Source organism: Tetrao urogallus (genome assembly GCF_951394365.1).
Source record: "Tetrao urogallus genome assembly, chromosome: 27".
Classification (NCBI taxonomy): Eukaryota; Metazoa; Chordata; class Aves; order Galliformes; family Phasianidae; genus Tetrao; species Tetrao urogallus.
The window spans coordinates 3219636-3245860 of NC_136840.1; the positions used below are offsets into that span (position 1 = coordinate 3219636).

Below are 26225 nucleotides of genomic sequence, written 5' to 3' on the forward strand. Positions count from 1 at the left end.
TGGGATCAATGGGGTGGGATGGGATCAATGGGGTGGGATGGGGACAATGCAGCCCCACTCACGCCGCCCCCAGGAGTTTCCCAGAGGACGCAGCAATTCGGGACGTTCCCCTGGGAACTACGTGGCCCCGCTGTGAGCCGCTGCCACCCCACACATCTCTGGGGCCAAAGTGCCTCCAGTTCCTCCCACCCCTGTGGGGCCCCAAGCAGCGGCCGATCCTGGGACCTCGCTGTGCCCCTGTGCTTCCATGCGCGCCTCCCTGCCCCACTGCTGTGGGTCCCAGCTCCGCTTCTGTCCCCCATTAAAGGCAGCTCAGCCCCGTGCGTCGGCGCTCAGTGGGGCTGTGTGGGGTGGGGGCAGTTGTGGGGTGCTGTGGGGGGGTGTTGGGGAAGCTGCTGTGCGCTGTGGGGCTTTGACCCCCCATCCCCCTCAACCTGTGGGGTTTCTCCTGGGTGAGGAGCCCCTCTTGGTTGGGTTTCAGTGGGGAAAGACCCCCATCCCCCCCAATCTGTGGGGCCTTTACAGAAGAGAAACCGTCCCCCTTCAATCTGTGGGGCTTTTGTGGGGAAGGACCCCCACCCCAGCCCAATGTATGGGGTTTTTCCCGGCCCGGCCCCCCAGTCTGTGGGGCTTTTAGCGGGTCAGACCCCCATGCCCCCATCTGTGGGGTTTTCTGGCTGCTCCCCCTCCCTCCGTCCCCCAACCCGGCAGGTTTGCATTGGGAAGCGCCCCCCCCCCCCCCCCCCAAGTCTGTGGGGTTTTCTGCCCCCCCCCCCGTCGCGCTGTGGGCGCAGCCCCGTGTGGGCGCCGCATTGCTGGCATTCGCGCCCTCAAAGCGCCCTTTGTCCCTTCGAGCCGCGTCCCCCCCCACCCCAAAACCCCTCCCCGCCCCCAAACCCCACGGCTGCCGCCGCCCCATAGCGGCCCTCCTCCCCTCCCACACGCAGTCGGGAACCAGTCGGGAACCAGTCGGGCGACGGCGCTGCGGGGCCGCAGGGGATGGGATGGGGCGGCTGTAGGGGATGGGGCGGCTGTAGGGCGCAGCCGGAGATGTGGGGTGCGAACGGCGGCGTCTGGAAGAGGAGATTCAGCTGCTGTGAGTGTGGGGGGCGGTGGGGCGGGGATGGGGGGGGGGGGCTCTGCGAAGGGCTGCGGCGCTGTGGGGCGGCGGGGGGGTGCGGCTGTAGGGCCGCCCCATGGAGGGGGTGCCGTGCGATGTTGCGGGGGGGGGGGGGGTCCTGAGAGGTGCAGCCCCACAGATGGGGGGGGGGGGGGGGGGGCGATTGGGAGGCGGTGGTTGTGGGGGTGGGGCCACGTGGGGACCCTATAGAACTTGGGGGCCCTACATGGTGGCACACGGGGACCCCATATGGAGCCACCCACAGACCCCATATGGAGCCACCCAGAGGCCTTGTATGGTGGCAGCTGGGACCCTATATAATGTCACCTGGAGACCCCATATAGAGCCACCTGGGGACCCTACGCAGAGCCAGCAGGAGACTCTGCATGGTGTCGCCTGGGGACCCTACATGGTGCCACCAGAGACCCTAAATACTGTCACCTGGGGACCCCCACGTGGTGGCACCAGAGACCCTATAGGGAGCTGCCCGGGGATCCCATACAGCGTCACCTGGAGGCCCTACATGGTGCCACCCAGAGACCCCAATATGGAGACCCTATGTAGAGCCACCCGGGGACCCCCCTGTCACATCACGTCACCGGGGACGTCGTGTGGCGGCTCCTGGCGACCCTCTTTGGTGGCACCCAGAGGCCCCACATGAGGTCACCCGGCTGTACGGAGCCACCCGCAGCCCCCCGCATGGGGTCACTGGAGCCCCCATAGGGTGGCACCGGGCCCCACGCGCCCCCCCCCCCCCCCGTCCCGCCCCACAGATGCCCCCCGCGAGGCGCAGGGCTGCACGCCGCCCCCCCCCCCCGCAGCGTTTACCGACGGCTGCACGACGACCCCCGCGGGAGCCCCGCCGCCCCCCCCCGGTAAATCCGAACCTGGGGGACTCCGGCCTGGAGACGGGCGGCACCGAAAGCGCGGGGGGGGGCCGGGAGCGGCGTCCGTGGGGACGCGGCCGGGAGACCCCAAAGGGGACGCGGCGCCGGACCGCCCCCGGGGAGCCCCGCAGCCGCATCCGCAGGCAAGCGATGGCGCAGCGTCGGCGGCGGAGACCCCCAAAGACTGCGGGGATCCTAAAGCCCGCGGCATCGGGATCCCCAAGGAGCGCGGCGCCGGGGGTTCCCGAGGAGAATGGCGACGGCGCCCCCAAAAACTGCGCCTTCGGGGACCCTACAGACCACGGCGTTTGGGTCCCCAAAGATCGCGGCGTTGGAGACCCCAAAGATCGCGGCAACGGGGTCCCCAAAAACCGCGGCTCTGGGCACCGCGAGGAGCGCGGCGTTGGGGTCCCCCCGAACCTCCGGCGTTTGGATCCCCCAGGAGCGCGGCTGCGGGGTCCCCAAACCCTGTGCCGCCGGGGACCCCAAAGCCCGCGGCTCGGGGCTCTGCCAGTTCTGCCAGCTGCGTGGCGCTGGGGGCCCCGAGGAGCATCAGGGACGGGGTGCCCCAGGAGCGCGGCGTCGGGGGGCCTCAAGGAAGGCGGCACCGGGGGGCCCTAAAGCTCACGGCGACGGGGATCCCAGGAGCTGCGACCCCGGGGTCGCCGCCCCCCCCGGCGCGGTGCCGCCGGCTCAGGGGCTGCGGTACCTGGAGCTGCTCTGCCGGACGCTGGAGCGCCTGGCGCGGCTGCAGGAGGACAACAGGCAGCTCCGGGGGGGCGCGGGGCGGCGGGGGGTCCCGGATCTCTGCGCGCCCCCACCCGCGACCCCCCAAGCGACGGAGGTGGGGGTTTGGGGACGGGCAGAGCGGAGCCGTTCCGGACGCGTTCGTTGTTCCGACAGCCACGCGGCAGGTGGGTGAATGAGAGGGGGGGGGGGAGAGGGCGCCCCATCGCCGGGGGGTCCCCGTCCCCATTGCCTCCGCTCCGCCCCACCGTTGTCTCCCCCCGCAGCGCACAGCCCGGCCCGGCGCAGGGGCGCAGTGGGGGGCACTCGATCAGCTCCCCCAGCCTCCTGGAGCCCACCGATGCCCCCCCCGGCACCCCACAAGGTTTGTGGGGCGCGCACACCTTGGGGGCAGCGGGTTCCCCCCCGCCCCACTGACGGCTGTCTCTCCCCACAGGGCGGCCGCTCGCATTGGGGTCGGGTGAAGGTGCTGCTCACCCCGCCTCACCCGGCGCTCGCTGCGGGGGTCGCTGACCCACGGCCGCCCCACAGCGCAGCGCCCCACACGGTGTGGGGTCGGGCAGCCTCACAGATCCACGCTGCTTTGCAGCTCAGCCTGACCCCCAACCTGACCCCTAACCTCGGCCCTCCAACCCAGCCCTTAACCCCAGCCCTCACCCCATCACCCTGACCCCAACCCAGACCTCAGCCCTAATCCCGACCCCGACCCCCCAACCCTCCCCCGACCCCCCAGCCCTAACCCTCAACCCCACAACCCTGACCTTAACCCCAATCCTGACCCTCCCAACCTTCACCCCCAACTCTGACCCCCACTGCACGACCCTCCCCCTGACCCCCAACCCCCAACTCCATCCCCAACCCCCCCCAACCCTCACCCCCAATCCAGCCCCCCAACCCTGATCCCAATCCCGCAATAAACGCCTCCAAGCCTTTTTTCCCACTTTCCCATCCTTTTAACGCATTTCCACCCTTTCCCCCCCGTCAGACGCCCCGAGGGGGGGGGGCGCTGATCACAGCGGTGCCCCCTGCAGTTCCGCGCGGTGCCAGCAGGGGGGCAGCAGCGGCTCAGCGCCCCCGCCGCTCGGTTCAATTAACAGCCCTCGTTAATAAACGCCATCTCGGTCAATCAGGCGATGATGCGCACCTGGGGGGGGGGGGGGGGGAACCCAGGGACCCCCGTGAGCTCCGAAGAGACAGCGGGAGTCAGAAGGAGCCCGGGGGGGGGCTGAGGTTCTGCAGTGGGGCTGGGTTGGGGGTCATCGAGTCACTGCCCCCCCCCGCTATTTATTGATGGGGGGCCAAGGAGGGCAGCTATGGGGCACTGCTTATGGGGGGCACAGATGTAGAGGCACCGGTCACGGGGGGAGGCACCTGGGGGGCAGATCGAGGGTCACTGCTCGTAGGGGGGCACTTGGGGATGGGGGGCTCACAGCCCACCCTGCAGCCCCCCCAACCCCCAGGAGGAACCTCTGCAGGAGGGCAGAGCTGCAGCCCCACATCCACCCTCCGTGGGGCACAGCATGGATGGGGCGCAGTATTTACGGGGCTCAGTGTTGATGGGTTGCAGCGTTGATGGGGCTCAGTACTTATGGGGCTCAGCGCTGCCCCCCCGGCTCTCAGTCATCAGCCACGATGCTGAGCGCCCGCAGCTCCCCCAGGCGGCCCCTCGTTCTCGCGCTCCCGCTGCTCATCGCTCAGCGCCGGGCGGCCGATCTGCGCCGTCAGGTCCCCGAAAATGGTGCTCATCTCTGAGTAGAACACGACCTGTGGGAACGGCGCTGCTGGCCCCATAAGGGCGCTGTGCTCTATGGGGCGCTGCTGGCCCTATAAGGGCGCTGTGCTCTATGGGGCAGAGGGACAGGCAGCACTGCCCTCCAAAGCGCCACCCCTGTGGGCAGAAGGGGGAGGCTCTAATAACTCACTAATTAACACCGCCAATTAACAGCGGGTTGGCACAGGTGGGGATGGCAGCGGGGCTGGGACAGAGCTGGAGCTGCTGCCCGGCTCTATGGGGAGACCCCACAGGATGCTCACCGGGCCCCAGAGATGTGGGGTCGGCCCCAAAGGATGCAGCGAATCGCAGGGGGGAGATGGGGGACGGGAAGGGACGCAGGATGGGTCTGCGCCGAGAGCAGCACGACCCCAAAGTGAGACCCCAAAGCAGCAGCGCAGCAGCGCCTGGCAGCGCCTGGGAATGTGGGATGCAGGGCCGTGGGATGTGGAGCTGCGGGATGTGAGATGTGGGGCTGTGGGATGTGGGGCTGTGGGGATGTGGGATGTGGGGCTGTGGGCTGTGGGATGTGGGGATGTGGGGCTGTGGGGCCGTGGGATGCGGGGATGTGGGATGCGGGGCTGTGGGATGCAGGGCTGTGGGATGTGGGGCTGTGGGATGCGGGGCCGTGGGATGTGGGGCCGTGGGATGTGGGGCTGTGGGATGTGGGGCTGTGGGATGTGGGATGTGGGGCTGTGAGATGTGGGGCTGTGGGATGCGGGGCTGTGGGCTGTGGGGCTGTGGGATGTGGGGCCGTGCGATGTGCGGGCTGTGGGATGTGGGATGTGGGGCTGTGGGATGTGGGATGCAGGGCTGTGGGATGTGGGATGTGGGGCTGTGGGATGCTGGGGCTGTGGGCTGTGGGTCCCACCTGCGCCCCGGAGCAGCGCCTCGAAGCTGGGCTTGAAGTAATCGATGCGGCTGCTGTAGAATTTGGGCATCTCCTCCAGCAGCTGCCGGTTCTTGGCTTCAAAATCCTCCTTCACCGGGCGCAGCTCCTCCCGGGCCTGTGGGGGAAATGGGGGGCTGGGGACGCAACCAGTGACCCCACAGCACAGCAATGGGGCCCCCGGCGGCGGGCACTGAGGGACGGGGACAGCAACTGCCCCACAACCCCACATCTGTGCCTCCAACCCCACATTTGTGCCCCCAACCCCATATTTCTGCCCCACAACCCCACATCTGTGTCTGCAACCCCGCATCTGTGCCCCACAACCCCACATCTGTGTCTCCAACCCCACATCTGTGCCCCACAACTCCACATCTGTGCCCCACAACCCCACATCTGTGTCTCCAACCCCACATTTGTGCCCCAAAACTCCACATCTGTGCCCCACAACTCCACATTTGTGCTCCACAACCCCACATCTGTCTCCAACCCCACATCTGTGCCCCACAACTCCACATCTGTGCCCCACAACCCCACATCTGTGTCTCCAACCCCACATCCGTGCCCCACAACCCCACGTTTGTGCCTGCAACCTCACATTTGTGCCCCACAACCCCCCATCCGTGCCCCCCACCTTCGCCGTTTCCCCCCCCAACCTTCGGCTCCCTCCTTCCATCCGCTGCCCCACACAGCAGCGTCGGGAGGCACAGAAGCTCCCCGAGGGCGGCGTGGAAAAGGGCAGCAGGGGGGTGGGCCGTGAAACCGCAGCCCGGCTCACATCTGCCGTTTTAACGACCCCCCCCCATTGAGACCCCCTTAATGACCCCATAATAATGACCCCCTCATAGGGACCCCATAATAATGACCCCCATAGTGACCCCTCCCTATAGTGACCTTCCCCATAGTGACCGCCATAATAATGACCCCCAATTGTGAACCCCCCAGCCTGACCCCCATAATGGCCTCCTATAATGACCCCCCATAGTGACCTCCCCCATAGTGACCCCCCATGATGACCCCATAATAATGACCCCCATAGTGACCCATAATAATGTCCCCCCCATCGTGACCCCCCATAATGGCCCCATAATAACGTCCCCCCCATAGTGACCCATAATAATGATACCATAATAACGACCCCCCCATAATGACCCCATAATAATGACCCCCATAGTGACCCCATAATAACGTCCCCCCCATAGTGACCCCATCCCCCCATAGTGACCCCATAATAATGACCCCATAATAACGACCCCCCCATAATGACCCCATAATAATGACCCCCATAGTGACCCCATAATAACGTCCCCCCTATAGTGACCCCATAATAATGACCCCATTGTGAACCCCCCCCCATAGTGACCTCCACCACAGTGACCCTCCATAACGACCCCATAATAACGTCCCCCCCATAGTGGCCCCATAATAATGACCCCCATAGTGACCCCCCCCTATAGTGACCTTCCCCATAGTGACCCCATAATAATGACCCACCATAACGACCCCATAATAACAACCCCCCCATACTGACCTCCCCCATACTGACCCACCATAATGACCCCATAATAATTACCCCTATTGTGAACCCCCAACCTGACCCCCATAACGACCCCCACCACAGTGACCTCCCCCATAGCGACCCCCCATAGCGACCCCCTAATAACGACCCCATAACACGGACCCCCATAGCGACCCCCTAATAATGACCCCATAACACTGACCCCCACGGTCACCCCCTAATAACGACCCCATAACACTGACCCCCACAGTGACCCCCTAATAACGACCCCATAACACTGACCCCCATAGTGACCCCCTAATAACGACCCCATAACACTGACCCCCATAGCGACCCCCTAATAACGACCCCATAACACTGACCCCCATAGCGACCCCCTAATAACGACCCCGTAACACTGACCCCCATAGTGACCCCCTAATAACGACCCCATAACACTGACCCCCATAGCGACCCCCTAATAACGACCCCATAACACTGACCCCCATAGCGACCCCCTAATAACGACCCCATAACACTGACCCCCACGGTCACCCCCTAATAACCACCCCATAACACTGACCCCCACAGTGGCCCCCTAATAACGACCCCATAACACTGACCCCCATAGTGACCCCCTAATAACGACCCCATAACACTGACCCCCATAGCGACCCCCTAATAACGACCCCATAATGACCCCCATAGTGACCCCCTAATAACGACCCCATAACACTGACCCCCATAGTGACCCCCTAATAATGACCCCATAACACTGACCCCCACAGTGACCCCCTAATAACGACCCCATAACACTGACCCCCATAGCGACCCCCTAATAACGACCCCATAACACTGACCCCCATAGTGACCCCCTAATAACGACCCCATAACACTGACCCCCATAGCGACCCCCTAATAACGACCCCATAACACTGACCCCCACGGTCACCCCCTAATAACGACCCCATAACACTGACCCCCATAGTGGCCCCCTAATAACGACCCCATAACACTGACCCCCATAGCGACCCCCTAATAACGACCCCATAACACTGACCCCCATAGTGACCCCCCCCCAGTAACCCCCTATAGTGACCCCATAATAACGTCGCCCCCATAGTGGCCCCCTAACACTGACCCCCACGGTCACCCCCTAATACCGACCCCATAACACTGACCCCCATAGCGACCCCCTAATAACGACCCCATAACACTGACCCCCATAGTGACCCCCTAATAACGACCCCCTAACACTGACCCCCACAGTGACCCCCTAATAACGACCCCATAACACTGACCCCCATAGTGACCCCCTAATAACGACCCCATAACACTGACCCCCATAGTGACCCCCCCCCAGTGACCCCCTATAGTGACCCCATAATAACGTCGCCCCCATAGTGACCCCCTAATACTGACCCCATAACACTGACCCCCACAGTGACCCCCTAATAACGACCCCATAACACTGACCCCCATAGTGGCCCCCTAATAACGACCCCATAACACTGACCCCCACAGTGACCCCCTAATAACGACCCCATAACACTGACCCCCACGGTCACCCCCTAATAACGACCCCATAACACTGACCCCCATAGTGACCCCCTAATAACGACCCCATAACACTGACCCCCATAGCGACCCCCTAATAACGACCCCGTAACACTGACCCCCATAGTGACCCCCTAATAACGACCCCATAACACTGACCCCCATAGCGACCCCCTAATAACGACCCCATAACACTGACCCCCATAGCGACCCCCTAATAACGACCCCATAACACTGACCCCCACGGTCACCCCCTAATAACCACCCCATAACACTGACCCCCACAGTGGCCCCCTAATAACGACCCCATAACACTGACCCCCATAGTGACCCCCTAATAACGACCCCATAACACTGACCCCCATAGCGACCCCCTAATAACGACCCCATAATGACCCCCATAGTGACCCCCTAATAACGACCCCATAACACTGACCCCCATAGTGACCCCCTAATAATGACCCCATAACACTGACCCCCACAGTGACCCCCTAATAACGACCCCATAACACTGACCCCCATAGCGACCCCCTAATAACGACCCCATAACACTGACCCCCATAGTGACCCCCTAATAACGACCCCATAACACTGACCCCCCCATAGCGACCCCCTAATAACGACCCCATAACACTGACCCCCACGGTCACCCCCTAATAACGACCCCATAACACTGACCCCCATAGTGGCCCCCTAATAACGACCCCATAACACTGACCCCCATAGCGACCCCCTAATAACGACCCCATAACACTGACCCCCATAGTGACCCCCCCCAGTAACCCCCTATAGTGACCCCATAATAACGTCGCCCCCATAGTGGCCCCCTAACACTGACCCCCACGGTCACCCCCTAATACCGACCCCATAACACTGACCCCCATAGCGACCCCCTAATAACGACCCCATAACACTGACCCCCATAGTGACCCCCTAATAACGACCCCCTAACACTGACCCCCACAGTGACCCCCTAATAACGACCCCATAACACTGACCCCCATAGTGACCCCCTAATAACGACCCCATAACACTGACCCCCATAGTGACCCCCCCCCAGTGACCCCCTATAGTGACCCCATAATAACGTCGCCCCCATAGTGACCCCCTAATACTGACCCCATAACACTGACCCCCACAGTGACCCCCTAATAACGACCCCATAACACTGACCCCCATAGTGGCCCCCTAATAACGACCCCATAACACTGACCCCCACAGTGACCCCCTAATAACGACCCATAACACTGACCCCCACGGTCACCCCCTAATAACGACCCCATAACACTGACCCCCATAGTGACCCCCTAATAACGACCCCATAACACTGACCCCCATAGCGACCCCCTAATAACGACCCCATAACACTGACCCCCATAGTGACCCCCTAATAACGACCCCATAACACTGACCCCCACGGTCACCCCCTAATAACGACCCCATAACACTGACCCCCATAGCGACCCCCTAATAACGACCCCATAACACTGACCCCCACGGTCACCCCCTAATAACGACCCCATAACACTGACCCCCATAGCGACCCCCTAATAACGACCCCATAACACTGACCCCCATAGCGACCCCCTAATAACGACCCCATAACACTGACCCCCATAGTGACCCCCTAATAACGACCCCATAACACTGACCCCCACAGTGACCCCCTAATAACGACCCCATAACACTGACCCCCATAGTGACCCCCTAATAACGACCCCATAACACTGACCCCCATAGTGACCCCATAATAACGACCCCATAACACTGACCCCCACAGTGACCCCCCCCCAGTAACCCCCTATAGTGACCCCATAATAACGTTGCCCCCATAGTGGCCCCCTAATACTGACCCCCATAGTGACCCCCTAATAACGACCCCCTAATACTGACCCCCATAGTGACCCCCTAATAACGACCCCATAACACTGACCCCCATAGTGACCCCATAATAACGACCCCATAACACTGACCCCCATAGTGACCCCCTAATAACGACCCCCTAACACTGACCCCCACAGTGACCCCCTAATAACGACCCCATAACACTGACCCCCATAGTGACCCCCCCCCAGTGACCCCCTATAGTGACCCCATAATAACGTCGCCCCCATAGTGACCCCCTAATACTGACCCCATAACACTGACCCCCACAGTGACCCCCTAATAACGACCCCATAACACTGACCCCCATAGTGACCCCCGCCCCCAGTGACCCCCTATAGTGACCCCATAATAACGTCGCCCCCATAGTGACCCCCTAATACTGACCCCATAACACTGACCCCCACAGTGACCCCCCCCAGTGACCCCCTATAGTGACCCCATAATAACGTCGCCCCCATAGTGACCCCCTAATAACGACCCCATAGTGGCCCCCTAATAACGACCCCATAACACTGACCCCCACAGTGACCCCCTAATAACGACCCCATAACACTGACCCCCATAGTGACCCCCGCCCCCAGTGACCCCCTATAGTGACCCCATAATAACGTCGCCCCCATAGTGACCCCCTAATAACGACCCCATAGTGGCCCCCTAATAACGACCCCATAACACTGACCCCCATAGTGACCCCCTAATAACGACCCCATAACACTGACCCCCATAGTGACCCCCTAATAACGACCCCATAACACTGACCCCCACGGTCACCCCCTAATAACGACCCCATAATGACCCCCACAGCGGCTCCCCCGCAGCGCCCCCACCTGGTGCAGCTTCGCCATGGCCGGCCCGCTCCTCTCCTTCTCCTCGTACTTCTCCACCCTGGCCTGCAGCCGCCGGTATTCCTGCAGGCTCTGCTCGCGCCGCTTCACCGCCATGTTGAGGCTGGGGAAGACGCTGCTGAACCTGGGGGGGGGGGGGGCAGCATTGCCTCACGAGGCCGCCCCCGACCCGCAGCCCCGCGTCCTGCGCCACGGCGCCACTGCAGCACGGCGCCATAAAGGACGGCCCCATAGAGGACGGCCACATAAAGCACGGCCCCATAAAGCACGGCCCCATAAAGCACGGCCCCATAGAGGACGGCCACATAGAGGACGGCCACATAGAGGACGGCCCCATAAAGCACGGCCCCATAAAGCACGGCCCCATAAAGCACGGCCCCATAGAGGACGGCCCCATAGAGGACGGCCCCATAAAGCACGGCCCCATAGAGGACGGCCACATAGAGGACGGCCACATAGAGGACGGCCCCATAAAGCATGGCCCCATAAAGCACGGCCCCATAAAGCACGGCCCCATAGAGGACGGCCCCATAAAGCACGGCCCCATAGAGGACGGCCCCATAAAGGACGGCCCTGAAACATGGCCCCAAAGCAGCAGAACCTCATGGCAGCACAGCCCCATAGCAATATGGCCCTATAGCAATACAGCCCTATAGCACAGCCCCATAGCAGCACAGCCCCATAGCAATATGGCCCTATAGCACAGCCCCATAGCAGCACAGCCCCATAGCAATATGGCCCTATAGCACAGCCCCATAGCAATATGGCACTATAGCAATATGGCCCTATAGCACAGCCCCATAGCAATATGGCCCTACAGCAATATAGCCCTATAGTACAGCCCCATAGCAATATGGCCCTATAGCAATATAGCCCTATAGCACAGCCCCATAGCAATATGGCCCTACAGCAATATAGCCCTATAGCACAGCCCCATAGCAATATGGCCCTATAGCAATATAGCCCTATAGCACAGCCCCATAGCAGCACAGCCCTATAGCACGGCCCCATAGCAATATGGCCCTACAGCAATACAGCCCTATAGTACAGCCCCATGGCAGCACAGCCCTATAGCACGGCCCCATAGCAATATGGCCCTACAGCAATATAGCCCTATAGTACAGCCCCATGGCAGCACAGCCCTATAGCACAGCCCCATAGCAGCACAGCCCCATAGCAATATGGCCCTACAGCACAGCCCCATGGCAGCACAGCCCTATAGCAATATAGCCCTATAGCACGGCCCCAAAGCAGCAGAACCTCATGGCAGCATAGCCCCATAGCAATATGGCCCTATAGCAATATAGCCCTATATTACAGCCCCATAGCAATATGGCCCTATAGCAATATAGCCCTATAGCACAGCCCCATAGCAATATGGCCCTACAGCAATATAGCCCTATAGCACAGCCCCATAGCAATATGGCCCTATAGCAATATAGCCCTATAGCACAGCCCCATAGCAATATGGCCCTATAGCAATATAGCCCTATAGCACAGCCCCATAGCAGCACAGCCCTATAGCACGGCCCCATAGCAATATGGCCCTACAGCAATATAGCCCTATAGCACAGCCCCATAGCAGCACAGCCCTATAGCACGGCCCCATAGCAATATGGCCCTACAGCAATATAGCCCTATAGCACAGCCCCATAGCAGCACAGCCCTATAGCACGGCCCCATAGCAATATGGCCCTACAGCAATATAGCCCTATAGTACAGCCCCATGGCAGCACAGCCCTATAGCACGGCCCCATAGCAATATGGCCCTACAGCAATACAGCCCTATAGTACAGCCCCATGGCAGCACAGCCCTATAGCAATATAGCCCTATAGCACGGCCCCAAAGCAGCAGAACCTCATGGTAGCACAGCCCCATAGCAATATGGCCCTATAGCAATATAGCCCTATAGCACAGCCCCATAGCAATATGGCCCTATAGCAATATAGCCCTATAGCACAGCCCCATAGCAGCACAGCCCTATAGCACGGCCCCATAGCAATATGGCCCTACAGCAATATAGCCCTATAGTACAGCCCCATAGCAATATGGCCCTATAGCAATATAGCCCTATAGCACAGCCCCATAGCAATATGGCCCTACAGCAATATAGCCCTATAGCACAGCCCCATAGCAATATGGCCCTATAGCAATATAGCCCTATAGCACAGCCCCATAGCAGCACAGCCCTATAGCACGGCCCCATAGCAATATGGCCCTACAGCAATATAGCCCTATAGTACAGCCCCATAGCAATATGGCCCTATAGCAATATAGCCCTATAGCACAGCCCCATAGCAATATGGCCCTACAGCAATATAGCCCTATAGCACAGCCCCATAGCAATATGGCCCTATAGCAATATAGCCCTATAGCACAGCCCCATAGCAGCACAGCCCTATAGCACGGCCCCATAGCAATATGGCCCTACAGCAATATAGCCCTATAGTACAGCCCCATGGCAGCACAGCCCTATAGCACGGCCCCATAGCAATATGGCCCTACAGCAATATAGCCCTATAGTACAGCCCCATGGCAGCACAGCCCTATAGCACGGCCCCATAGCAATATGGCCCTACAGCAATATAGCCCTATAGTACAGCCCCATGGCAGCACAGCCCTATAGCACAGCCCCATAGCAATATGGCCCTACAGCAATACAGCCCTATAGTACAGCCCCATGGCAGCACAGCCCTATAGCAATATAGCCCTATAGCACGGCCCCAAAGCAGCAGAACCTCATGGCAGCACAGCCCCATAGCAATATGGCCCTATAGCAATATAGCCCTATAGCACAGCCCCATAGCAATATGGCCCTACAGCAATACAGCCCTATAGCACAGCCCCATGGCAGCACAGCCCTATAGCACAGCCCCATAGCAGCACAGCCCCATAGCAATATGGCCCTACAGCAATACAGCCCCATAGCACAGCCCCATGGCAGCACAGCCTTATAGCACAGCCCCATGGTGCAACCCAATGGAACGGCCCCATAGCAGCTCTACCCCAAAGCACAGCCCCAAAACACGGTCGCAAAGCAGCAGAACCCCATGGCAGCACAGCCCTATAGCACAGCCCCATAGCACAGCCCCATAGCAGCACAGCCCCATAGCAGCACAGCCCCATAGCACAGCCCCATGGCAGCACAGCCCCATAGCACAGCCCCACGGCTGGCGGCCTTTGCACAAGGGGGCAGCAGCAGCGCAGCGCATTACGGCGGCCATAAAGCAGCTTTGGGCCATAAGCCGGGCCGCTCCTCGTCACTTTTTAGGCAGCGCTGCTGAGAGGGGATTAAAGCTTAAGGGGGGCAGATGAGGGGAGATGGAGGGGATGAGGAAAAGGAAAGGAGGGCCGCTGCCGGGGGGGGGGGGGGGAGCTCAGCGCTGGGGATGGGGATCCTGCGGGGCACAACTGGCGGCCGACCGAGGGCACGGCGCCCCGGGGCAGCGCTGGGGGCACGGCTGGAAACGGCAGCGGCTCCGGGTGGCGGCAGAACCGACGGGGTGCGAAGCGGCTCCAGCAACGGCCGGGCGGCACCGCGACCCCAGGAGGGCTGGAAGCGGCTCCAAAGAGCGGCGAAACGGGAGAGCGGGGAGCAAAGAGCCGCGGTGCGACGGAGCTGCAAGTGGGAGCTGCAGAGCAAAGCGCATCGCGGCCCCCCAACCCGCGCCCTCCTCCCCACGCAGCCCCGACCCTCAGCGCCCGGACAGCGCGCTGGGATCCCGCATCAGCGCTAATTAACGTCATTAACGGCCGCTCTGCTCCGCGGCTCCGAAGCAGCGGCCGCTGCAGGGTTCGGCGCGGCTGCGGCCGGTGCAGAAGCTGGGGGCTCCGCACGCTGTGGGGCAGAGCTGCAGCGCGGACGCCGTGCGGCGCTGCACCAACGCGGCTCCGTGCAGCGGCAGCGGCGCAGCTCCGGCCGCTCATCCGCAGAGCCGCAGCCGAGGCCGAACGCTGTCAGCTCCCGGCTCCGCGCTGCCTCCTGCCGCTGCTCGGGGCTCCACGGCCCCGCGGCTCCCTGCCAACCCGAGCCGCGCTGCGGGCCCGCGGTTCCCCGTTCCGTTGGCTGGAACCCGCGGAGCTCAGCGCACAAACGCTCCTGCCGGCGGCGGCACAGCGCTGGAGGCGATCCGTGCGCTGCATGCGATACCAGCAGCTCGGCTCCCAGCTCCGCTCTGGCTTTGCTTTTCGTTCCTCCCGTCCCCTTTTCCCCCCCCCCAGGGCCGAGGCCCCGCTGGCAGCACACGGACGCCGCAGCCCCGCAGCGCCACCGCTTTCGCTCCCACATTTGGGCGCAAACTTGAAGGCAAAACCACCGCCGGAACCCCACGGACCGAGGCCCCGCGGCGCAACCCGCTGCCGTTCGCAGCGCTGCCTGCCGGCTCCTCGCCTTCCCTTTCTGCTCCCTTCTCCCCTTCATCCCCGCCTTCCCAGCAGCGGCGCAGGGCTGCCAGCCCCCCTCCACGGGGTCGCAGCCCAGGACCCCCATCTCTGCAGTTTGCCCCCCGTCCCGCTCCATGAAGCTGCCCCCAGACCCCCCACGTCCCCCTCCGCACAGGTCGCCCCCCAGGTCCCCTCCTCAGGGTCACCGCCAGACCCCGAGCACCCCGTGCCCCCTAACGAGCGCGGCGCTGACGAACGCGGCTCCAGCACTCACTTCTTCAAGGGCTCCATCACCGTCTTCTGGATCTGGTTCACCTGTTGGGAGCACAGCGCTCACCTGCAGCCCTTCCGATGCTGGGCCAACGTCCCCAGCGCCACCAAAAGCCCCGAGGGCTCAGGATGGGCCGCCGTCCGCAGAGCCGGGCGAAGGGACACCGGCGTGGGAAGAGCCCTGGGACGGCGACGCGGCGGCCGCAGCCAAGGCCGCACTCACCTTCTCCTGGTTGAAGGAATCCATCCTCCTCATGGCCGTGTCGAAGGCGGTGACCACCTCCAGGAAGGCGGCGTCCTGCTCACACAGCGGGTTGGACAGCAGGTCGGAGGAGATCTTCACCGCTGCTTTGGACATGGCTGAGGGACGGGGAGAGCAGAGGAACAGGGGGACAGTGAGTGATATGGGGACAGTGAGCAATAGGGGGACAGTGAGAGATAGGGGGACAGTGAGAGATAGGGGGACAGTGAGAGATATGGGGACAGTGAGAGATATGGGGACAGTGAGAGATATGGGGACAGTGAGTGATAGGGGGACAGTGAGAGATAGGGGGACAGTGAGAGACAGGGGGACAGTGAGTGATAGGGGGACAGTGAGCGACATGGGGACAGTGAGAGATAGGGGGACAGTGAGAGATATGGGGACAGTGAGAGATATGGGGACAGTGAGAGATAGGGGGACAGTGAGAGATATGGGGACAGTGAGAGATATGGGGACAGTGGGACAGTGAGAGATATGGGGACAGTGAGAGATAGGGGGACACTGAGAGATATGGGGACAGTGAGAGATAGGGGGACAGTGAGAGATATGGGGACAGTGAGAGATAGGGGGACAGTGAGAGATAGGGGGACAGTGAGAGATATGGGGACAGTGAGAGATAGGGGGACAGTGAGTGATAGGGGGACAGTGAGCGACATGGGGACAGTGAGAGATAGGGGGACAGTGAGAGATATGGGGACAGTGAGAGATATGGGGACAGTGGGACAGTGAGAGATATGGGGACAGTGAGAGATAGGGGGACAGTGAGAGATAGGGGGACAGTGAGAGATATGGGGACAGTGAGAGATAGGGGGACAGTGAGTGATAGGGGGACAGTGAGCGACATGGGGACAGTGAGAGATAGGGGGACAGTGAGAGATATGGGGACAGTGAGAGATATGGGGACAGTGGGACAGTGAGAGATATGGGGACAGTGAGAGATAGGGGGACAGTGAGAGATATGGGGACAGTGAGAGATATGGGGACAGTGAGAGATAGGGGGACAGTGAGAGATAGGGGACAGTGAGAGATAGGGGGACAGTGAGCGACATGGGGACAGTGAGCGACATGGGGACAGTGAGCGACATGGGGACAGTGAGCGACGCAGCCCGGCAGCACAGGGGGGGGTTGGGGTTGGGGTCGGAGCGGGGCTCCCTGCGCTCCCTCCCAGCGTCCTGGATGTCGGGGCACAGGTCAGCAGCAGACATGGCGGGGTGGCACTGGGGGTCGGCACTCCTTCCTGGCCCCAAATGAAGGCGCTTCCAGCGCTCCGTGCCACCCTGACGGCTCTGTGTCACCTTTAGCAGCACGGAGCCATGTATCACAGTGGGGTGACGGCACAACACCGAGGGGCTCCGCCACGGCCTCCCAAGGACACTGCAGGGGACCCCATCCCTCCCGCGTTGGATCTGAGCCGCGTCCGCGCCGCTCCCACACTGGGCTCCAGGCAGCCAGGCAGCGCAGCAGCCCTTGCAGCACCACGGCTCTTAAGCAATGAGTGCAGGCGGCTCCTCGTCCCGTCTCCTCCCCGCAGAGCACAGATGCCACCGCCAGGCTCCTGCAGCTCCGTCCCAACGAGGGCAATCGCAGCCCATCGCATCTCTGCGCCTCCGTGAGGACGGCGTCTGCCTGCGGGGTTCCGTGCTGCTGGGAGCAGCGGAGCAGCAGGCCTGGAGCACTCAGCCCTCCTCAATGCACACGGGTGGATGAAAGCTGCCCCCAGGGAGCTGCTTCTGCCCCTGGAGCCCACTGGAACTTGGGGAAGACGGAGCTGGGCGCTCCACGGGCTCCTCCTGCCTCCCGTCTGCCTTCCCAGCCCTGCAGTTGGCCTTGGATGGAAAACTAAACCCCCACGACACAACTGCTGCAAAGATCAGCAAAACAACTACGGCAGTGAATGGAAAACGGGAATGGAAAGGCTGCGGTCAGTGTGCAGAAAGGAAGAAAGCAAAAAGGCCGTGGCTGTGAGCAGAGCCGCTCGCTGTCTGCTGAGGTCGACTGGGAGCAATGGAGCAGCTTTAGGAGGAGCAACCCGATCCAGAGCCCCAGTGCTGGGGTTTATGATCTCCTAAGATCACAAACCAAGGGGTCAAACGCTCAGCGATGAAGGTGGTGTGCAGTTACAGCAGGGCTCAGACGCTGTGACAACGCAGCTCCATCCCGGCCCAAACCTTCGCACCCCGACTTCCCTGTGCGCAGAGCTGAGGATCCGCGGCGCAGGGCAGAGCTGCAGTGCAGGAGGAACCCAGGAGCCCAGGGCCCGAGCCGGGTTTGCCCTCCTGCCCTGCACCAGGTTTGCCCTCCTGCCCTGCAGCAGGTTTGCCCTCCTCCCTGCACCAGGTTTGCTCTCCTGTCCTGCACCAGGTTTGCCCTCCTGCCCTGCACCAGGTTTGCCCTCCTGCCCTGCACCAGGTTTGCTCTCCTGCCCTGCACCAGGTTTGCCCTCCTCCCTGCACCAGGTTTGCTCTCCTGTCCTGCACCAGGTTTGCCCTCCTGCCCTGCACCAGGTTTGCCCTCCTGCCCTGCACCAGGTTTGCTCTCCTGCCCTGCACCAGGTTTGCCCTCCTGCCCTGCACCAGGTTTGCTCTCCTCCCTGCAGCCCCGCTTTGCGCCTTTAAGTGAGAAATCAGCCGGCGTTTGGCCGCGGCTCATTTGTGACTCTGCCACGGAACGGAACGGAAAAAGAAAGTCCTCCCACAGCTCCTCTGGGGCTCCAAACGCTCCGTGCAAACAACGCCCACCACATGGGAGGGGAATCCTGAGCGAGGAAAATCTGACCCAGGATCCCCGACGGCGCCCTGCGTCCCTCAGAGGGCGGCTGCAGCCCGGGGGGCTCCTGCTGCTCTGCTCTGCCCCCGCGCTCCCTGCTCAGCGCCGCTCTTCCCTTCCAGCAGCCGAGGGCGCAGCAGTGAGCGCCGCCCCCGGCCCTGCAGCAGGGCACAGCCTGCACCGAGCTGCCCGGGGAGCTCAGCTCACAGCCTGGCCGCCCCGACACCACGCAGCTGGGAGCCCCGGTTGCTGCGCAGCCCTGCCGCAGATTCCTTGCGTCCCCCCGTGGCCAAGTGCAGCCTGCGCCTCCCGCGCTCACGTACCCAAATCTGCGTCTGTGCTTTTCTTCATGTCCTTCTGAAGCTTTTTGGTCTGCTCTTCCAGTCTGAAAGATGGGAGAAGGAGGCAAAGTCTGAATCTTTGTGCGCTGCTGAGACAAAACCACCCAGAGCGGCTCTGCAAGCGCAGAGCTGCTGGCCCTGCTGCTCCATGGCTCTCAGGCCTGCACTTCGGTGCTCCCTTATTCAACAGCCCCCAAATCCTGCCCACAAACGGGAACTCCAGGCGCTCCTTCCCCCATTGCAGGGCAATGCTCAGAGTGCTGAGCTCCACTGCGATGCCTTGAGATGTGGGGGATGTTGTGTTGGATGTTGTGTTGAGGGACATGGTTTAGTGGGAGCTATTGGGAATAGGTGAACGGTTGGACTGGATGATCTTGAAGGTCTTTTCCAACCTTGGTGATTCTATGATTCTATGATTCTATGTTTGCTCCCGGTCCCCAGAGCTCAGCCCTCAGGAGCTCCAGGCAGGGGTTATGGGGGCAGCCAAGGGGCCCAGCAGAGCCGTGCCACCGCTCCCAACCCGACCCCACGGCCAATACTCACTGCTGCAGCTTCCCATATTCCCTCTCAAAGTCTCTCTCCACCTGCAGAAAGAAGAGACAGAAATCAGCTGCGCTGTGGGGCGGAGGGCAGCGATCTGTCTGCCCCACAGCAGCAAAGGGAGCCCACAGCTGCCCCTCCTGCACTCCCAAAGCAGCTCCATGCGACGCTGCAGGCTGCAGCCCCCAGCCCTGCCTGCCCCCCACCGCAGCACCGCCAGCTCCCCCCTGTTTGCATCTGGCAGAGGAGAGATTTTGAGGAGCCTTTCCTTCCACGCTGCCTGTTTTAACGCACATTTAAAACATTCATTCCACACCTCGTCGACCGAATAAGCGAATGGATTTCAGCTGACCGGGCCAAGAGTAAATCTGTGCCTCGCTGTCATGGGACCGGAGCTGGGCCGCTTCGTGCTGAGCTGCCAGGAGCCCAACTTGTGTGCGGAGCTCGGCTCTCAGACCTGGGCTCAGCGCACGAAACCCCACAGGACGGCGCCTTCCAGGCTGCTGCTGGCGGAGCACTGCTGCAACACGGAGCTCAGCAGCCTCCCTTCCTCTGCTCCACTGCTGTGCGCTCCCCGAGCTCCCCCCCCCAGAACCAGGGGGCTGCGATCGCCGGATGCCCACAGTGCTACGGCTGAGAGGTGCTCAGCGCCTGCAGGGCTGGGAGCATCGGGGACCCCACAGCGCTGTGGGTCTGGCGCAGCTCGGGCCTCGCAGTGGGGACAGGAGCCGCAGGGTTTGGCGCAGCCCCAGCGCGGCGCTGCTTGCAGACAGCTGCCGGCACCATCGGCTCCCACCATCCCAGGGATGCACACGGATGAAAAAGCTCCGCCGAGCTCCGGCTGCCCTTTGCACTGCTAAAAATGGTCACTGCAGCACAGGGACGGAGCGGTGTGGGGGCAGACGGAGCCACGCAGCTGCCGGAGCCTGGAGGTCAGCTCAGCAGCAGCCGGGGAAGCAGCACCCTGTGTTTCTATGGCTGCAAAAATAACCGCCGAGTGCCGCGCTCTATTTATACGTCTGATGTGTGAATTGTTTGGGATGCAAACACCGAAGGGTCGGCGTTGACTCACAGCGGTGTCCTTCGGAGGGCGGCGGGTCCTGGCAGGGAGCCGCAGAGCAGGGAGGGTCCTGCTGGCACCGCTCCGCTCGGCTCCTCCAAAACGCCTCCTCCAAAGAGCAGCGGCCTGCAGGGGTTTGCAGCCCCTTCCCTCCTGCCGTTGGCTTCCTGCCGTGCAGGGCGAGGAACGCGAGGCAGCGGCTCCCAATGGAAGGGCAGGGAAACTTCTGCAGCCCTCGAGAGGAAAAACTCCAGCGCTGCCCCCGGCGCAGGATGACGGAGGTCAGAAAGCTGCCAAGATGCCCAAATCCAACCCCAACCACAAAGGAACCACGAAGGGTGCAGGGGATCATCAAGAACCCCAACCCCGACCCGTCCCACAGAACCACGGAGGGTGGAAAAGTCCACTGAGGTCACCGAGTGCAACCCCAGCCCACCCCCACCGTGCCACAGAGCCACCGGGGTTGGAACACCGACATCACCGGCTCCAGCCCCCACCTGCCCCACTGCGCCCACAGAACCACGGAGCTCAAAAAGAACGGCCCAGACCACCGAGTCCAACCCCAACGCACCCCCCTGCCCCCAGAACCACGGAGGCCCAAGAAGGACCACCAAGAACCCACATCCCACCCAACCCCCCCCCCCCCCATGCCCAGAACCGCATCCCCCGTGCCGCAGCCCCGCGGTTCTGAGCACCTCCGAGGAAGGTGACCCCGCCACCCCTGGGCGTCCCCTCCCATCTCAGAGGGGACAACACGTCCCTGCGCCCTGCCATGGCACGAGGTGACAGCACAGCGCCCAGCTGCCCGCCTGACTCCGTGCCACGTCTGCAGGCAGCTGCCCAGAGCCTGCTCTCCTTTTTCATGCCCACAGCAGCAGCCGCCTCCCACTCAGCTCTATTCCCGGCCGCACGCATGGGGCCCGGAGAGGAGCCGGCCCTGCAGCACCCATGGGTGGGAGGGCAGGGGGACGGCGAGGAGGACGAGCAGAGAGCAGGCCAAGCACGTCCTGCAAGGCACATTTTGCACGGCGCGCCGCTCCTGGTGGCAATCCTCAACGGCCAGGCGTCGCCAGGACCGAGGGCGAAGGCTGCGATAGGATTCTGAACCTGTGCTCCTTGAGAGCAAAGAGGAGCAGGAGCACAGGCAGCAAAACCGCCACGTCCCAAGGGAAGTTCCCATCAGTCCCAACAGCCCCTGCAAACTCAGGATCCAACCCGCTTCCGCAGCGGGCGCCTCTCGTTCAGGGCATCCGTGCTGCTTAATGCAGGACGGCGCTTTTTAATAAACCCACATCAAGGAGGCCGAGTTCTCCCAAGGAAACGATGCTCTCCTTTCTCAGCCACGTATTTCTGTTGGCCAACCCCGTTCCCTCCGCCGCCAGCAGCCCGGTGCTCGCAGGGCAGCATCGCCATCATTGCACCGTGGTGAAACCAAAGGCTGCCCTACAAAGAGATGGAAATAAGGGGCTGCGCTGGGGCTCCTCGCTCCCCGAGGTGAATTTCCTTCCTAGAGGAGGACGCGCCGCTTCCTGCACGTTCCGACAGGCTGAGCTTCTCACGGGCGCTGGGAAAAAGCAGGAAGGGACTCTTCCTCCTCTCCCAGAAGCAGAGCCGTGAAATCAGGTGTGGGGGAACCGCGCTGTGCCACGACCAAAGGAAAGGGTGGGCAAGGGAGAAGCAAGGACATCACGGTCCGGAGGTCCAAGACCACCGACCAGCCAGCAGCGCAGGGAACCATCAGGGTCAGAAAGGACACCAAGGTGACGAACCGGACGGCTGGCATCCATGGAGCTGCCATGGGTGGATGCTCAGCCACGCGGTGCCCACGGAGCCCTGAGCCGCGGCGATGAGCAGCGCGCGGTTTGGGGCCGCATGGCGTTTCCCCAGCCAGCAGCTGCGCAGGGCACCGAGGAGCCCCTCCAGCCCACGCCGCGTCCCACCGCAGAGCGTGAAAATGGTGAAAGGATTTGACTCGCCTGCCCCGATTTCACCCCACAACTTCTGCGCCATTTCCTCCGTCGTTACTCGCACATTTCCAGCTCTCTGCTGGAGCCCGATGGAAACAGTGGGCGGATGGAATCCTGCTGCTCTGCCCAACCCGGGGAGCGCAGGGCTGTTGGATGAGCCCACGGCCCCCGGCCCGCCAGGCCGACTCGCCCAGGTCAGCAGAGCAGCACAGCTCCCCGTGAGCCAAGGGAGGGCAGGCTGGGAGCTGGGGGAACGAGGGGCCGCGCTCCCGCTCCCCATCCCAACAGGTGGGAGCCGGCCGGTGCCGTGCGGCTCTGAGCCCCACGGGGACACGCGGCACCTCCTCCCCATCTCGGATCACCCAGCCCTGGCCAGGAGCGCCGCACGGCCTCGAGGGGACGCCGGTGAACTTCACCGAGCGCTGGAGCTGAGGATAAGCACGGCTCTGCTTCCCGCATCACCTCCGCTCGGCCCCGGGGAGCATCTCTGCCATAAGAGGCTTCATCTGCGCATGGGGTTTGAGCAGGAAGCGTTCGGCACGGAGGGATTCGAGCAGGGTTAAGTCCCATCAGCGGGCATTAGTTCCAAGGGCTGCACCCCCGGCACGGAGCCCCCCCAGCTGGCGCCAGCTGCTCCCGGCAGGGGAGAGGAGGGGAGAGATTACGCCGTCTGCAAGAGGATTTGCCCAGGTTAAGGTGCAAACGGAGCAGCGGCCGTCTGGGGGGCGGCAGCTCACCCCGGCTGACCGGGCGGCGCTCCGCGCTGGGGTTCCCTTCCCGCAGGGCCGACACGTTGCCCTGCTGCAGAGCCTCAGCAGCCACGGGGAGCTGTGACGAATCCCCCGCGCAGCCTCAGCGCAGCGCCTCGCAACTGCAGCCGGCCCAGGAAAAATAACTGGAGAGCAGCAAAAGGCGCTGTGGTGAGCTCAGCCTCCTGGCACAGCGCTGCGCTCCGGTTACAAACCGCACCGCGAGCCACGGCGGGGCAGCTCCAGCAAATGCCTTTCCTTTTTAACCTCCCCAGTGCCCAGAGGTCGGCAGCCAACTGACCCGACTTCTCTTCTGTAGGGAAGGAAGGGCGGATGGGGACAGGCCTGGGAATGGCAGCACAGAACGAAGCTCTGCTGCGGGATGCTGAGAGCTGTTCCATGCAACGCACCGTGTGTGTGTGTGTGTGTGTGTGTGTGTGTGTGTGTGTGTCTGTGTGTGTGTCTGTGTGTGTGTCTGTCTGTGTGTCTGTATGTGCAGCACCTGCTGGCTGCCTCTGCCCCCATCCCCACGGCTCCCATGGCTTCGTGCACAGCGTGCGGCCTGCTGTGCTGCCCCAGCCCGACCCCCAGCAGGAGAGGGCAAAACCAGCAGGACAAAAAGCAAAATTGACCCAAATGTGGGGCCGGGTGGGATGGAGGCAGCTCTCAGGGCAGGCAGTTCTGGCAGCCGGCACTGCAAAGAACAGGAGGCAAATCTCCGAGTCCTGGGGGCAGCGGGGGCTGCTGGAAAGCAGAAATAAATGGGGACAAACTGCTGTGGCCCTTTGGTGTGTCACAGCATTGCGGTGCTGCCCACCTGTTGCCAAGGGCTGGGAGATGCAGGAATGCCATGGAGGGATGTGATGGGGCCGCTCCATCCCTGCTGCCCGGTTCTGCACTGGCAGCTTGGGGCCAGCAGCCAAGCACTCACTTTGGAGGAGGAACGCAGGCCGGTGCTCGGGGTGAGGCGTGCAGGACGAAGGCAAGGAGCGTCTGCAGGAGAAGGGGAAGCACCGCAGGCAGCTGCACGCGCAGCACCGGGGATGGGAGCCACGGCAAGACAAAACGCTGCTTTAATTTGCTTCTAAAGCAAATGCTGCACAGCACAAATTAATTCACGCCCGAGCACTGAGCATCTCAGCTTATGAGCCTTTCTTTGGAAACAGTTATATTCAGCGCTCCGAACCACTCCTCCTCCTCCATCTGCTCAGTGAGGATGAACAAACAAGCCACCGCCGAGCGAGGGAAGGAAGGAAGGAGGGAAGGAAGGAGGGAAGGAAGGAGGGAAGGAAGGCAGGCCACGTCTCTGCCTGCAAGGAGAGCCATCCCAGCCCCTGCCGGGGCAGCAGCCGGGCCGGAGCAGCGCTCCCTGCAGCGCGGGGCTCCGTGGCACGAGGAACGCAGCGCTGCAGGGCTGCAGGTCCCGCTCGCTCCCCGCCGCCTCCTCGTGAAGTGGGGCGAGCCAAAGTGCCGCCCTGACTCACAGCCACATGATCAGAGGCTGCGGCTAAAAACGGGGAATTGCTTTACTCACTGTCTTGGGTACAATCTGTTTCTTGGGCTGCCCGATCTTGAACGGGATCCTGGGAAAGAGAGAAGGAGAGGGGAGGAAAGTGTGAGCAAGAGGCGACGCAGCGAAAGCATCCATGGGGGAGCGGGGGGTCGATGTGGGGTGGGGATGTGGGGTGGGGACCCCCAGCACGGCGCGGCACCCACTGAGCCCCCCAACCCCCCCGAGGCGGCGCCCTGCCCTCCTGCCACAGGAACAAAGGCACTGGGTGCTGCACAACCCGCAGCTGCAGAGCAGGGGGCTGCGTCCCAACACCCAGAGCAAAGCCGGTAAGGATTCAGCAGGAGGGCGTTAAAAGCAGGAGCGATGCGAGCTGCCGCACCTGCCAGCACCGCAGCCCAGATCCCCACTGAAACCTGGGTCACCCGCACGGTTCCCATAGCGAGTTAGCTCCGAGGTGAGGAGCACCCAGGAGTCGCTCGGGGCAGCCCTGCCAGCTCCTTACAGCCCTGAGAACCGCCGGGTTTTTATTCCACCGATAAGCAAGACGAAAAGCGGGATCCTCCGGCTGTTAACAGAGCCCCGGAGGCGACGCTCCATCCCAGCCGCTCGCCCAGAGCCTCCCGCACAGCAACAAAGGTCAGCCCCGCCACAAGGCAGCCAGCGCCTCGCAGCCCAGCAGCCCCGAACCAGCGCTGCGCCGCAGCCCCGAGCCGCCGCCGTCCTCGCTGCCGCGCAAAGCCGCGCTGCTCCGCCGCCCCACGCCGCCCTGCCTGCAGGAAGGAGCCCCCAGCTCAGCGCACGGCGCTGCCCGAGGCCGCCCGCCGACCCCGGCCCTCCCCGCCTCCGCCCAGCCGAGCTCCGGCACCGTTTCCAAACCAACGGTGTAATTAAAGCCGCCGGTAACGAAGCCGGGGCGCCGACCTGAGTCACCGCGATAAGTGCACGCTTCGGGCACCGCTTCCTGTTTATCGTCCTCCCCTTCAACCGATGTCATTTTGGGCTGTCAGCCCTCTGCAGCCCCGTGAATCAGCCCTCCTTTAGAAACAAACGCTCTGTGTGTCATCACGGCCCGCTGCCCGGCCGCGCGGTGCCTTACAGGAAAGGAGCGCCAAAAAGGAGAGAAAAAACACGGATTTTTCTCTATGTTTTCCTACGTGGGGTCAAATATAAAC

At 62.4% G+C, this 26225-nt stretch overlaps 2 protein-coding genes across 2 annotated transcripts in view; both read right to left on the reverse strand.

The window, feature by feature from the left end:
* The window catches only part of PBDC1 (polysaccharide biosynthesis domain containing 1), a gene marked incomplete at both ends in the record, with an annotated part of 2285 nt that extends 2036 nt beyond the window's left edge, over window positions 1-249 (reverse strand). The window contains one exon of the mRNA XM_079547526.1: window positions 190-249. Coding sequence (XP_079403652.1) covers window positions 190-249 — 60 coding nt within the window. The remainder of the gene's footprint in view (window positions 1-189) is intronic.
* A 4121-nt stretch (window positions 250-4370) lies between these two features.
* Window positions 4371-26047, reverse strand: BIN3 (bridging integrator 3; the record flags this gene model as incomplete). The annotated part of the gene is given in 11 exon segments (XM_079547527.1): window positions 4371-4418; window positions 4420-4518; window positions 5397-5402; window positions 5404-5532; window positions 11184-11325; window positions 15860-15900; window positions 16079-16215; window positions 19207-19268; window positions 19768-19808; window positions 25075-25123; window positions 25704-26047. Coding segments are annotated over 11 exon segments (1098 nt in total).
* Between the last annotated feature and the right edge of the window lie 178 nt (window positions 26048-26225).